General features: G+C 49.7%; 8 protein-coding genes across 8 annotated transcripts; 3 read left to right on the forward strand and 5 right to left on the reverse strand.

The window, feature by feature from the left end:
* The first annotated feature begins 266 nt into the window (after positions 1-266).
* MICPUN_114017 (centrosome protein SAS6) lies at positions 267-2,770 on the forward strand. The gene is made up of 3 exons (XM_002507085.1): positions 267-488; positions 527-1,300; positions 1,395-2,770. Exons 1-3 carry the CDS (start codon positions 284-286, stop codon positions 2,021-2,023), a joined length of 1,608 nt encoding a protein of 535 aa, XP_002507131.1. The 5' UTR covers positions 267-283; the 3' UTR covers positions 2,024-2,770.
* On the reverse strand, positions 2,515-3,917 carry CYP59 (peptidyl-prolyl cis trans isomerase cyclophilin 59, nuclear). Its single transcript, XM_002507481.1, has one exon. The coding sequence runs from the start codon at positions 3,889-3,891 to the stop codon at positions 2,800-2,802; it is 1,092 nt and encodes a 363-aa protein (XP_002507527.1). The 5' UTR covers positions 3,892-3,917; the 3' UTR covers positions 2,515-2,799.
* Positions 3,918-4,020: 103 nt separating this feature from the next.
* MICPUN_104710 (hypothetical protein) lies at positions 4,021-5,248 on the reverse strand. Its single transcript, XM_002507482.1, has 2 exons — positions 5,039-5,248; positions 4,021-4,912 (listed from the first exon to the last, which is right to left on the reverse strand). The coding sequence occupies exons 1-2, from the start codon at positions 5,108-5,110 to the stop codon at positions 4,142-4,144; spliced, it is 843 nt and encodes a 280-aa protein (XP_002507528.1). The 5' UTR covers positions 5,111-5,248; the 3' UTR covers positions 4,021-4,141.
* A 242-nt stretch (positions 5,249-5,490) lies between these two features.
* On the forward strand, positions 5,491-6,698 carry CUP250 (hypothetical protein). The gene is made up of 4 exons (XM_002507086.1): positions 5,491-5,987; positions 6,043-6,204; positions 6,257-6,308; positions 6,372-6,698. The coding sequence occupies exons 1-4, from the start codon at positions 5,767-5,769 to the stop codon at positions 6,447-6,449; spliced, it is 513 nt and encodes a 170-aa protein (XP_002507132.1). The 5' UTR covers positions 5,491-5,766; the 3' UTR covers positions 6,450-6,698.
* TF2A1 (transcription factor IIA, alpha/beta subunit) lies at positions 6,395-7,544 on the reverse strand. The gene is made up of 6 exons (XM_002507483.1): positions 7,403-7,544; positions 7,276-7,329; positions 7,146-7,211; positions 6,986-7,067; positions 6,864-6,917; positions 6,395-6,811 (listed from the first exon to the last, which is right to left on the reverse strand). Exons 1-6 carry the CDS (start codon positions 7,451-7,453, stop codon positions 6,645-6,647), a joined length of 474 nt encoding a protein of 157 aa, XP_002507529.1. The 5' UTR covers positions 7,454-7,544; the 3' UTR covers positions 6,395-6,644.
* Positions 7,545-8,589: 1,045 nt separating this feature from the next.
* ELF7R (PAF1 complex protein) lies at positions 8,590-10,109 on the forward strand. Its single transcript, XM_002507087.1, has one exon. It carries the CDS (start codon positions 8,715-8,717, stop codon positions 9,819-9,821), a length of 1,107 nt encoding a protein of 368 aa, XP_002507133.1. The 5' UTR covers positions 8,590-8,714; the 3' UTR covers positions 9,822-10,109.
* A 29-nt stretch (positions 10,110-10,138) lies between these two features.
* On the reverse strand, positions 10,139-10,432 carry MICPUN_55029 (hypothetical protein; the record flags this gene model as incomplete). Its single annotated transcript, XM_002507484.1, has 1 exon — positions 10,139-10,432. The coding sequence occupies one exon, from the start codon at positions 10,430-10,432 to the stop codon at positions 10,139-10,141; it is 294 nt and encodes a 97-aa protein (XP_002507530.1).
* Positions 10,433-11,341: 909 nt separating this feature from the next.
* Positions 11,342-12,476, reverse strand: PAP2 (phosphatidic acid phosphatase-related protein). The gene has a single exon (XM_002507485.1). It carries the CDS (start codon positions 12,331-12,333, stop codon positions 11,374-11,376), a length of 960 nt encoding a protein of 319 aa, XP_002507531.1. The 5' UTR covers positions 12,334-12,476; the 3' UTR covers positions 11,342-11,373.
* Between the last annotated feature and the right edge of the window lie 527 nt (positions 12,477-13,003).

Here is a 13,003-nt window from a genome sequence, read left to right on the forward strand (position 1 = left end):
GGAGCATCCGTACAAATTCTCAACCATACACGTTGTTTAGTTACACATGCATATGCATAATATATTCTATATGTAAGGGTTATTTTATGTGCAACTTTGATTTTATTATATATGTAAGCAAGGGTTAGTGATATCTACTCGCTGGCAGCTCACCAGCATGTACCGGTAGACGCGATCATGCATGGGCAGCAAACCAAATATGCCTGGTTCCCTGTTTATTTTTTGAACAAGGTTAGATGATGACAACGTCACTCTCGTTGTTTGGGGCTGGCAAAGGAAGAAGATGTCAGAGAATCCGCGCATGCCCACCGGAAGGGTAGATTCAGAAGCATGGGCCTCTTCGATAATTGCGAATGCATCTGTTTTGTTCCAAAAAAGCATACCGGTTTGCTGCAAAGGTCCAGGGCAGACGCCAGAAAAAGTCGAGGAGCTTTCTTTTCGAATTTTGCTGGGTTTCGACAGGGAGCGACAGACTAAGGCGAGCAATTGTTGATCACGTCACTTTACCCTCTACTTGCATGCCGAGCTGATTTTTCAAGTCGCGCGCAGGTCTTGTGCGTTCAAGTGTCAAGTGAAACAGACCCGTTCTTTTTCCACCACCTCGAAGTTTCCGAGGAAGAGTTCCAGGCTCTCAAAACGGAACAATCTATCCTCGTTGACTTCGTACGTTTCCCCCAAAAATTCATCGAGTTGCTCGAAGCATGTATGCAACGTCGCGATGATGTCCGTCCAAAATTTCTTGCCATCATGCGAGTGGGCGAATCTTTTGCGCCTGATTTTTCAAACCTTGGAATAGTAGAGACCAACGACTTCAAACATTTGTCTCACATCTCGTTGAGACTTAAACAGGGCAGTGACGCAGCAATAAAACACTACCTTGCCGCGCGTGTAATGGAATTACGATGCGATCGCGGAAAAATGATTCAACGTAATGAGAACAACGCTGCGCAACTAAAATATTTAAGCCGCAAACTGGAAGACAGCGCGGCGGAGGTATCCCTGCAGAGGCAGATGTTTCAAAAATCTGAAGAAGCCATGCAGTCACGGCTTGACGAACTCTCGGTCAATCTGAAGACAGCGGCCATGAAAGAGTTAGAGAACACAAGAAAGAAATTAGAGAGCGAGCGGAAAACCTCAGAAGCAGCTATGCGTTCGGCCATTGAATCACTCACCAGCCGCAACTGCGAGCTAGATAATCAGGTTCGAGATTTGATGGAAACAAAGTTTAAATTGGATAGTAGGCTATCAGATGTCGTTTCTCGCCTACATATGGCAGAAAACGAGTTGAAGACCAGCAGTGGTGAAGTAGCGCGCCTCAGGAAGCTTCAGACTGATCTTGACGAGGTAAGGCTTCACCTACAACATATTTTGCATTTTTCGGGCCCGGTTCACAGGCATGTCACCTGAAATGAAAATCAATATTGTTCTTTACAAAACGGATCGACATGAGCGAGCCAAGAACACTGCGCAGCATGATTTACGCGTAGAGTGGCTTGAGCAGCAAATCAAGGACAAGGAAGATCTCATCGCCTCGATGAATGGAAGACTGCGCAGTGCAGAGTCGCGCGAGTCTTCCACGGAAAGTGCCCTCGAGGACGCTCGCGCGACGGCAGCACGTGCCGAAGACCGAGTATCGGCAAGTGCTGGTGAAATTCGTAAAGGTAATCAAATAATTGAACGACTTCAGGCAGAACTAAGATCGGCAAAGGCAAAAGCACGGCTCAAAGCGGCAATCATCGCACAGCAAGAAAAACTGCTCAATGAACGTCAAGATGTCCTTGATAAGAGTGCACGTAAGCTTTCTGACCTTAATCGGGCAGCAGAAACTTCAAGCTCCGAAGTTAATCGTCTTCGAAAAATAGTCGATGATCAAAGACTCAAACTGGAGGAAAGCCAGACGCTGTTGGCCAGCAATCAGCAGATGATCCAATGGCTTAACAGTCAAGTGAATGATGCACAACTTGGGCGGCTAAGGCTGAGGTCAGCAAGTGCTTTCGGACCATCTACACCGGCGCGTCCGTAGGTCACTGGAATGTCCATTTTCCTGTAGTTCTGAAGATTGCACCCGGCCGAACTAAGTAGTGGTAGTTTCGACCGAGAAAGGCAATAGACAAAAGCTCACAGCTTGAGCACCACCCAGAATGACGAAAGTGGTTAACCGTTGACAGTTTCGTTGATCCGTGTTTTGAATAGCTGGCATGCAAGAGATGACCGATGCAACAGTAGTGCCACTGGCGGGTGGGGCTCGGCATTTTTGGTGGACGGAACTGATACGATGAATGATTTAACAACTACGAGGGTAATATTTTGGATCACGGGTCCCGTTTCCGTGTGACCTGCGGGATCATTCTTACCGCCGTGGATACTTACATCAAGAAAAGTCCCTGGAAGATTTGGCAAAGCACCGGGAACTTTTATTCCCACAGCGGCGGGCTGAACGAATTGCACAAAAGAAGAAGATGACGGAGTTAGCCGTTTCAGCAGACATATTTATGGGCGCACATGGGCGCGTTTGGCGCCATCAGTTGCTGATTATGTGATGTACATAGGATATGAAAGTCGATGTCAACCCGCTCGTGCCCGAGGGCTGCCAACCTTGGTGCAAACTCGACTTGGATACATTGATAGTTTCATGATAAGCTGTCAAGGTTCCAAAGTTTCAATCTCAATCGCTTTTTTTCCCGCGGGCTTTTCTCACACAGTAGCATCACAATTAGCTACCTTCGTACTAGCCAGTTCATGCTCTGAAAAAGACAATTCCCCTGCACTGGTCCCATGGGTGACAATATCGCATCTGTGTTACTCAACCTCACACCCTTTTTTTGTGTGTTTCTTTTCATTTTGTACATTGCCATACGAATATGCTCGGTCACCATCTTCCCTGGTTCCCCCTCTTCGGCCAAATCGTCTGTAATTTTTCCACAAACTGTGCATGGACTGACTGAAGTCCACGCGCACGCGTCTGTCGTCAATCAGCACATTGTCCATCTTGAAGTATGCAGTCTCTGCCTCTTCCTTGGTTGCAAACGAAATGAACGCAAAGTTGAGCGAGTCCCCAGTCTTGTGATCGCGAATGATATCACATGTTTGCACCTTTCCGAATCGACTAAAAATGATTTCTAGGTCTTCATCTGTGGTCACAGGGTTGAGACGGCATATGAAAAGGCACTCCTCCGGGGGCTTGGCCTCTACGTCAGGTAAGTCTCCGATCATTTCAAGCAGCACAGCGCGACTGTGCGTTTCTTTCTCTCCAGCGTTCGTTTCCATATGTTCTTGTGAGTTTCCGGTGACACCGGTAAGGGGCGGGACGTCTTCAAGATGTACCTCATCAGGGTCCTTTGGGAGCAGCGGTGAAGCTTCCAGTTTGAAAGCTTCAAATCCAGGAGGATCATCGAATGGATCGTCCAGGACAATTGTGTGTCTGATTCTAATGTTCTGGTATGGCCGACCCTTGTCGTCGCAGTAAGCGTTGTTGATGGCCTCGAGTACATCAAAGCCCTCCGAAACGGTGCCGAAAACGGTTCGTTGCCCATCCAACGCGTCGCAGTTGTCTCTCAACGTTATAAGGAACTGGCTGGCGTTTCGATTTTGTCCGGCGGAAGCCATGGAAACAGTGCCTTTCCGTTCGTGCTTCAGCGAGGATCGGATCTCATCATCGAAAAACCTTGCCTGATAACCGTATAAAACCCCATATATCGAGTCTCCTCCTTTCCCGGTGCCCGTGGGATCGCCGGTCTGCGCCACGAAGTCCTTCGTCACGTTGTGGAAAAGAACGTTATTGTAGTACTTTATCTTGCACAACTTGAGAAAGTTCCTCGTGGCGCAAGGGCATTGGCTGGTGTACAGGTCGATAACAATGTCGCCCATGCTCGTCTCCAACAGAACTGCCATTGAGCCGTCGGCCGCGTCGCTGCGTGGGGAGCGCAGCAGGAGTAGTGAGTATCTTCTTGTTCACTGCCATTTCTTGTAGTTTTTGCCATTTCTTTATTTTCTCACCCACTTAATTATTATAGTATTATTATTAAATGCCTTCATATATTAATTATTACCTTCGTAAGATCTTAATATATATATATAAATATATAATATATAAGTGTTATTACGATAGATGATATGTATTTTCTTTTTGATTACAGATAATTTAGACTGGCGATTTCGGGTTTGTGTTTAGCCCCAGATCATGTCCGGTCTCTCGTCGAACTCTGGCTCGACGTCGACGTGTCTGTGGCGTGCTTTTGCGATGGTTCCGATGCACCACTCCATGTTTTGTCTGTGGAGCTCGAGTTGTGTTTCGGCGACGTTGTAGTGGTACTTCTTGATGGCCTCGGGGTCGTATGTGCCTTGCTCGTTGGTGGTGTTCTGGCCGGGGAGGTGCAGCGGGCGTTGGCGTTCTGCTTGGTGTCTCGCGATGTCTTCGCACCATTCGAGAGCGCTTTTGCTGAAGCGCCCAGTGCATTCGGTGGCGATGATGGTGATCTTGTTGTTGGCCGGCAGTTCGCGGGGGTACTCGAGAGTCTTTCTGGCCTCGGAGATCTTGATGCCGACGCCTGCGTGGGTGTTGGCGCGTTCTCGGTTGTGTCGGGCTGGGGTGGGCTTGGTGGCGTCGTGGGTGCAACTGAGGACAGTGGCCATGGTGAAGTCGACGGACTCGAGGGCGCCTCCTTCCCTTGCGATGGTGAAGTCGGGGATCTTGCCGTTGGTGCGCGTGTGGTGTGCGGGTATGACGCCGCGTTGCTCGGTGTACACTGCGAAGCCTGCGCGGGCTGCGTGGCGTGCGAGAACGGCGTAGGTTCTGTCGTGCGTCCTGTTGCTGCTTCCGCCGGAGTTGCCTGTTCTCGTCCGGAGGATGTGGGAGTAGATGTGTCTTGGGTCGTTGATGGTGTGGGCGCGCGCGCAGCAGTGTGTCTTGTACCTGTCGCGTTTGAGGTTAGCGAAATCGGGGTGGGGCAGGTTGAGGAGGTAGTGCACGAGGTGGCTGAGTGTGTCAGCGCGGAGGCGGAAGGCAGGGTTGACCGTTGGGACGGATATGTATAGATACCTTCGTTATGTTAAGGGTTGGAACGAAGGTGCCGTCGTCGTAACAGGTACGAAGGTGCGAAGGTACCTTCATTCCTAGCTACGTACGAAGGTACATACCTTCGTATCAGTGAGCACCCCACGCTGGGGACCCGAGGCGAAAGCGCGGGTCCGAGCGTGCAAGAGGCGGGCCGCAAACGGGCGGTCCGGGCAAGACCGGGGACAAAACCGCACCGTTCCGGCACGACTAGTGAGAACTACGAGTGCCGCACTGCCAAAACCTTCATACGCCGTGAGATAGAATATATAGCTGTAGCGAGTGTATATCACTTCCATGCACATATGTATCTATCTATCATACCTATCTAGCTATATATGTATGATACCTTGCATATATTACTGATGCGAGGACTCGGAACGTTGTGGTGTCCCAAATACAGGAGTTTTTCCTTTTAATGTTAGCATGTTGAGCGGGGTGATAGCCGCAGCACAGCCGTGCGTCGTGCCTGAAGTCGACCTCATATCAGAACATTTGGAAGTTAACCAAATAGTTTCCCGAGCATCTGTAAATCAAATCAAAAGATTCATCAGAGGTGAGTTTGAGACTCCACTGGCACCAGCAGCGGGCAGGCGAAATTTCAAGACGTGACACAGACCACCTTGACCGCGTGAGACTTCAGCGCGGAAGCGCAGTTTGTCTCCTCTGGGCGATCAGACCACTTATAAGCGTTTGTCTCACAGCTATTCCTTATGAGATATTCGCGGCTCACGGCCAGGGATGAAGTGGCTGTAAACGCAGGCTCCTCGCTCGAAAATGTTCTTAGCAACCAGTACAGGGCGAAGGCTCGGCGACAGATCCGAGAAAAAATTGAAAGGCTACTCTGGCTCATCTTCTCCTTGACTACGATATGGTATGGCGATGGGAAGATCAACCTCGTAACGTGGCTGTATAATCGTTATTCGGCAGTCAGGTTACTCAACAGTCTATCCGGCCATTCGCAAATCAACTCAATTTTTTTTTAACAGAACCTGGTTTCTTCTCGCTCTGTTCGCAATCTCTGCAAACGGGATAATCCTGATGTATCTCATACATCGACATGATCTTCACCGAAAAGGCTCAAGGTGGGAGAGTCAAGCAAGTTGGGCGGTCCCTACGTCTTGTTGTCTGGGGTTTGTATCATTCGTCGGGTGTGTAGCATATTGGCGCAGAGAGTTCAGTTTTTCAGCTTTTGCGTTTCAGGTTTGGAGCTGTATTATGGCCTATTTATAGTTGGGTCACCCCGATTGCCGAGGTGAGCTTGCCCTACTCTCGAATTTAAATATTTTGCACTGATGATCGTTTTGATCGCGCGAAGGTAGTACTGTGCATGGGCCTCTTGATGTCAAGCTATTTTGTACCAAGTTTGAATCAACTACCACAAAAGCTAAGTTGACGAGACCATTCAAACAACACATGCAACATTCATGACGATATTTCGAGCACGAAAAACCAAACGAAAGCTCGATCTTAACACGCGACGCGTGTTAAATCTGCTTCAAGCTGCAATTGAGGTCTCGCGTCCTTAGGACTTCATAGACTACTTGAACAAACATATGGTACCTTCGTACCTAAATTTGTTGGGAGTTCTTCACCAACGGAACTCTCCGTTTCCTCTTCCGAATAAAATGTCTCTATTCTCGAGGGTCATGACCCCCTCTTTCAGCACACATTTCCACTTACTCTTCGCGCGCGCAACCTTCTCAAACTGTGCTAGAATCAAGTTCAAGCATTTTGAGTCATCGTCATAGTCACTTCCTGCGAAGCTGTTGTTTCAAAGACTGATACTAGAGCAAATGCTGTTGAGCACCTTCTTCTGCATCATCCGTGTCCGAGCTGAGGATTTCATCGCTTCGGACCGCTCCTGCGGCATAAAACCTTCAGTTGAACAGATTTTGGGGGGAATCATTCAGAGTCGTCTAGGCTACATACCCTTTGTTCCTTCAACGGTCTTTGCTGTGTCTTCGACCGAGCTTGTTGCGACGTGCGAGTCAAAGACGGCGCGTTTGCGGCTCTGCACGATGCACGGCCAACAGTGTGAGACACAGTGATGCGTTATCTAGGCGCGTGCTGCAAAAACAGCAGACCGTACCTCCGTCTTAATCTCCGAGTCGAAGCTGCGAAGAGAACCGGACTCAAGTACTTTTTGTTCCCAGAGCTTCCAGGAAAACGGGCAGCGTCAGAGGAAAGTTCAGGTCGCAGACAACGAAAACAGATGCCACCTTAGCTAATTTAGTTAATGAAGCTTCCTCGAATTGTTCTGTGCTAAAATCCGCCTGTAGTACCACATCAGAAAGAGTTGTTATCGGATCGTTGAAGAGGAAAAAGTAAAGCGCTACTTGCCCTAACTCCTTCGATGACGTTCCTGATCACCTGCAAGTAGATCGGCGCTACGTCCATTCCTTGATTGGGTAAACGTGTAAGAGGTTCAAGTTATTGGGGCCGTCCGTTCTTCCCACTTGAGACCTTGTGAACACGTCCTTTAGAAGAGAACGCAACCAACTTTAGTGACGAAACTGCCCCTGGGAACACTGAGGGTGGGAGGGTTGGGTGGATGAGTGGAATTTGATTAAGTGTTATATGACATCGCGAACCTTCCCAACAGAGGCACTGACTCAAGAAATGCCTGTTGAATTTATATGAAGAATTTCGCCGAATAAATTGAACCGTCATTTCCTGGTTCGAGCTCTGGACGGTCTCTGTCACGTTGTTCAGGTGCAACGCAACATCTGACGACGCGAGCTCGGCAGCACCTATGCGCACCACTGATGATGGCGTCCTCCATGTTTGGCGCCAAACAGCGTATAAGTAAGCCGCTCAGCGCGCTCGCCGTCCACACGGGGCGCCATTGAGAAATACCAAGTAAGGTAAAACACTGGCAACCCAAAATGTTTGGCTCGAAGCGCGTGTCTGTATTTGCAACCGACCGGTGATCGTATGGCAATATAAATAACCAACTGCCGACCGAAAGTCAACGATATAGGACAATTGGTCTATTGCATCGATTTGAACCCTGAACCCTGATTTCTTTGTCCAGTCTGCTAAATTATCTGTACGGCATAGTTCGAAGAACTTGAGCTGGAGGCGTCCCTCTGCTCGACAGTGTAGACAATTGTGTTTGTATGAAGAGGGCTACAGCTCCTAAAACCCGCGGCTCACCTTGGGTGTTACGTTGGCACTAGAGCATGGTCCATGAGAGTCGAGGACCTCCCTTCTGGGCTCCTCTTCTCGCCTGCCGCTCTCTCTCGTAGCCTGCCTGTAGCGAGGCTGTCGTTAACTCATTTATTTTCTCTTGTTCCCTGACAAAAAGGTCACTGAAATGCAATCTGGTCCACTTTGGATATTTCCTGACCAATTGCTCAGTCAAATGCAATCTGGATTTGGGCTTTTATTAGCTCGAAGAGCTAAATTCCCATTAGCACCAAATTATCTGTAATCAAAAAACATTAGCACCACATTCCAACCCGGTATTTTTCCGGTCGTGTCCCCATTTTATGATGAAATACGAGCAGGCGCAGTGCTTTCCGTGTCCTTGGCTAAATTGATCCAACCCTTCTCCACCCTACTGTTTTTCAATAAGCCTTCCGCGCATTTCCGCTTTGCAACCGAAGGCAAAGCAGAGTCTTTGAGAAACACCCGGAAGTTGTCGTCTTCACACCACATGACTGAAGATTTGGGACCGGAAAACAAATGGAAAAGGGAGACTGCTTTCCTTTGCACAGCCGACTTCAACAATAACCTGCCGCCGAATCCAATCAGATGGAAACTAATGGACTTTCCAACGCATCGCACCTGCCTCGCTCTACCCGGAGCTGAAGCGTTGCACGATGAGTTAAGTCAACGAAACACACTCAGTGCTGATCTCGGAGAGTCCGTTGATCCGGTCCTGCTCAAGAAGCTACAAGTCTGTTCTGGTCGTGCATCTCTTCTATCCCAGGACGCCACACTTCTCAACGAGTACACCAATGCACATCGCGCGGCAGCCCGTAATGACTTCAACGTGTCATCGGCGAGGCGACCTGATCTCTCAAAGGCTTTATGGCTCATGAACACGCAGTATATATCTTCCATGACGCTTCCCGAACACCTTGGTAGAAGCGAAAAAGATTGGGCCAAGCGTAAACACAGTAACGTATTAGATATCACGCGACGGAACTCGCACGCGTCACAAATCGAGGCCATTCACGAATCGTTCAAAGCAGCCCAGAACGTTCCTGCTCATGAGAAAAATGCAGACATCCATCCTGCTGAGGTGATCGAAGTTTTGCCTGATATCGATCGGCAGCATGGATCCTACATCCATTTTACATTCGATGAAAGTCCAGCCTCAGATATTGAAGGCAAAGATATTCTTCGCAACGACTGCCCTTTGGGCCAGGTAGAAAACTCTTTGGTTAAACCTTATTCAATCGACGGGGCCAGCAGTTCACCGGATAAGTTCATTGCTTTTATGACCCCTTCGCTCCCTATCGTCTATTTTCCTAAGATTCAGGAAGGTTCCCATAAATATGAATGGAGAAATGAATATCAGTATAGAATGGCCAATGACTACGGCACGAAACCTGACACGGTGTGTCTTCTTTTCGATCCGGGCATGAGCTGTATGCGGTATGTGAAATTGAACTCAAGAATGATACTCAGTAGAAGAAGTAAGCACGCGAAAGGGAAAGCAGCGAGGCGTATGCAAAGACCTTCGAGCATTACTGTTAAACGAATTCCTTCAGATCTGCCTGACTCACCAAGGGTTCACAAGATAAACAGGCTTTAATTTTTGCCAGCAGTTGATTGTGATTTTCTGGTGACGACTTGAGCATGGCTGGTCAGAAACCATCTTTATCTCGTCACCGATGTCAGTAAAGCTAATGTCTCTCAGATTTTGTGTCGCGTCGGTATTTATCTGCTGACAGGTGCTATCTTAGTGATCATGACAGTTGAATAAAGGCTGTTTGATGACGGCTCAACGGATTCTGCGGAGTTCGATACGCCCCTTTGATATTACCAGGTGAAATACATTTTGGTTGAAATAGAATTTGATATTAGAATAAAGCTTGCTACGAGGGTAGGAAGGTACCTTTGAAGGTAGCATCATATGATGAGATTTTCAGAGCGATCAAGGGAGAGCCTGTGGCTACGCTCTGCTCCATAAGCTTCAAGCCTTGGTTTGACACGCTTCAAGGTGTCCCTGCAGTCTTTCATCTTTTCGACTTGCCGCTCCCAGAGGAGTTGATACGCATCCTCCGCCTTGTGGAACCGTTTCTCGTCTCTCCGGAGGCGATGCGGTGCTTCTCGGGCGCCGTTCACCATCTCGCGTGCTTTGCGAAGAAAGTCGCGAGCCTCATCAGCGCGCTTTCGCGACTCGCCAGCCAACGCCTCAGCCATGCGAGCTTCTTCGTGCGCATGGTCAAAGTTATCAAACTGCTCCGACCTGGAAGCCCCTCCATGTACCGAGCGTTTCACCCCACGAAGCGCGACGTCATAGCGCACTTTTTTGCTTCAGGATCCTCGCGCGCCGCTCGTCAAGGCGCGCAGTGCCCTTGAGGTTGCGCGCCATCGACAACGCGAGCCGCAATATTAATTCCGCCACATCGTAGACGCGATCGAGCCGTCGTTCGCGCGCCGCTTTCGCGCTTCGACACGCACGCATTTCTGCCTTCGCGAGCGCCGCACGCTCAGCTTGTCGCTCGCTGAGAGGCCGCCTCATCTCTGAGCGATGGTGTGCTCTGGCTCGTCGAAAGGTCTGCAGGCAGGCGAACCGTTCCCTGGCTGCGACCGAAGGAGGCGGACGCGGTGCGGGAGGCACAGGGCGCGCCCCGTGCTCCATGTCCCGATCGTATCACGCCGCTTCGCGCGGTGTGATGTCGACGCGCACGCTTGTGCCTGCCCCTGGAAGCGCACATCGGCGTTGCCGAGTTTGCGTCGCACGATACGACGTTACGCCTGAGCTACGGTTTCAGCGGCGAGTTGACGATCTATTAACTCGTAAAACTATGATATTGTCGTAGCTACGGCGCAACGTCGTATCTGACGACGCAAACTCGTCAACGCTGATGCACGCTCCTGATTGATGACGATGTATGTATTCCATCTTTGGCGCCGAACAGCGTATTCCGCCCACCGCGCTCGCCGTCCAAACAGGGCTCCATAGAAAAAATAATGCGAGCCCTGTTTATTTGGCGTGGAGCACGTGTAGGTATTTGCAACCGACCGGTGATCGTATGGTAAATCCACTGCCGACCGAAAGTCAACGATAGACTAGGGAGGTCTAGGGAGGTCTATTGGAAAAATAGTAGAGGACCTTCGTATATGTATGAGGTAGATGTTCAAGAAAGTGCTGCATAGCCAGAACCATATTGATAAGCATACAGTACAGCAACAAACACACCGAGCACAGCTCCTGCCATGACTTGCAAAGGTGAATGTCCTAAGACCTCTTTTAGTTTGCGTTCGCTTATTGATTCGCCGTGAAACATGTCCTCCAAGATTTTGTTCAAGACCTCTGCTTGTTTCCCGGCATGACGCCGGACGCCGGCTGCGTCATACATGACTATGAGGCTGAAGGCAAGGCTGAGTGGGAATAACGTAGACCCGAGACCATACTGGTACGCTATCGCGGTTGTGAGGCCAACGACAAGCGATGTATGTGATGACGGCATGCCGCCGGAATCAAACATGACCCGCCAGTCCCATTTGCCTTCCCTATAGAAAGCAGTAAAATATTTCATGGTCTGGGCAGTCAACCAAGACCAGAACGCGCACATGAAAACAAGATTGCCACTCAATTCCGCGAAAACGGTTGCGAACGCTGCCGTTGTAGTACATTGCGCAAAAAAATCGCACGATGCGCTGTCTGCTGCAGAGCAAGCTGTCCTTGAGCTCACACCCGAACTTACCGAGCTGTTCTTGACAAAATGGCCCTTAAGAACTGCACCAACTTTTTCGGAAACCGCTCGAACGGAAAAACGCTTTGTGCCTCTGTACATATTCTTCTTGACCAAATTGGATTGCAACTGTGCAGAGCTGGCTGGCGCAGACGGCGGCAGATCATGAATGTCACGTGCGATGGCACATCGCGCGAACGCAGGCCGTGCTCGCCTCAAAGAGGAAGTCGCGGAATCGCTGCTCCACGCGACTTCTGCTCTCATTGGCAACGTAAAAATAGCTTTACCGATACATGACGAAATCTGAACAGCTGGGCGCATAAAGGGTACATGCGAGGCCGCGCATCTGTGTAAGGCAAGGTGGCGATCGCCGCGTGCGGTTGGCCTCAGAGGCGTTTGCATTTAAACAAACTTATCCAGACGTCGTATTCAGCGTGGGCCTGGGAACGCCTTGCTCGTCAGAAACGCTAAGAAAACCCGCGTAAGTAACCTGTTTCTGAACGCAATTTTGTTACGTGAATGGAGGGACGCCTTCTTGACTTCGGCACAGAAGCGCGCTCTCAGCCGCCTGGAAGTCTCGTGCTTATCCACACTTCTCTCCCGATATTTCGACTTTTTGTTGTACTCCGTCCGGGAACGGATATCCCGTACCACATGTCAAACGCTTCCTCTCAAATTTGGGCGAAATTTGGGAAAAAGATCTGTGATACGGTTTTCTTTCTTTTTTTGGTGCCCCGGGGGCGGGGAACTGGCATGAGTTAGAGGCCGACGAGCCGCTTCGCGGCTGTTTAAACTCTAAACCCTGAAACCCCAACCCAAAACCCCTAAAGACACAGCGTCGACCCTAAAGATACGGTGCGCCGCTTGTTACTAGCGCGTCAGCGGCTACATGAGAGCGCATCTTGCTCGTGAAAAAAACAGCTTCTGTCAGCGCGTGGCGCGCTTCAGGATATATGCGGGAATAATCGACTCAAGGATGACCAGTCCCGCCCCTGGGCAACAAAAAAAACCAAACACGGCAGAAAAATAGGTTTTTAGAAGTGGCAAAAAATAGAGGATTAGCCTCGGGCGG

This window comes from Micromonas commoda, chromosome 1 (genome assembly GCF_000090985.2).
Source record: "Micromonas commoda chromosome 1, complete sequence".
NCBI lineage: Eukaryota > Viridiplantae > Chlorophyta > Mamiellophyceae > Mamiellales > Mamiellaceae > Micromonas > Micromonas commoda.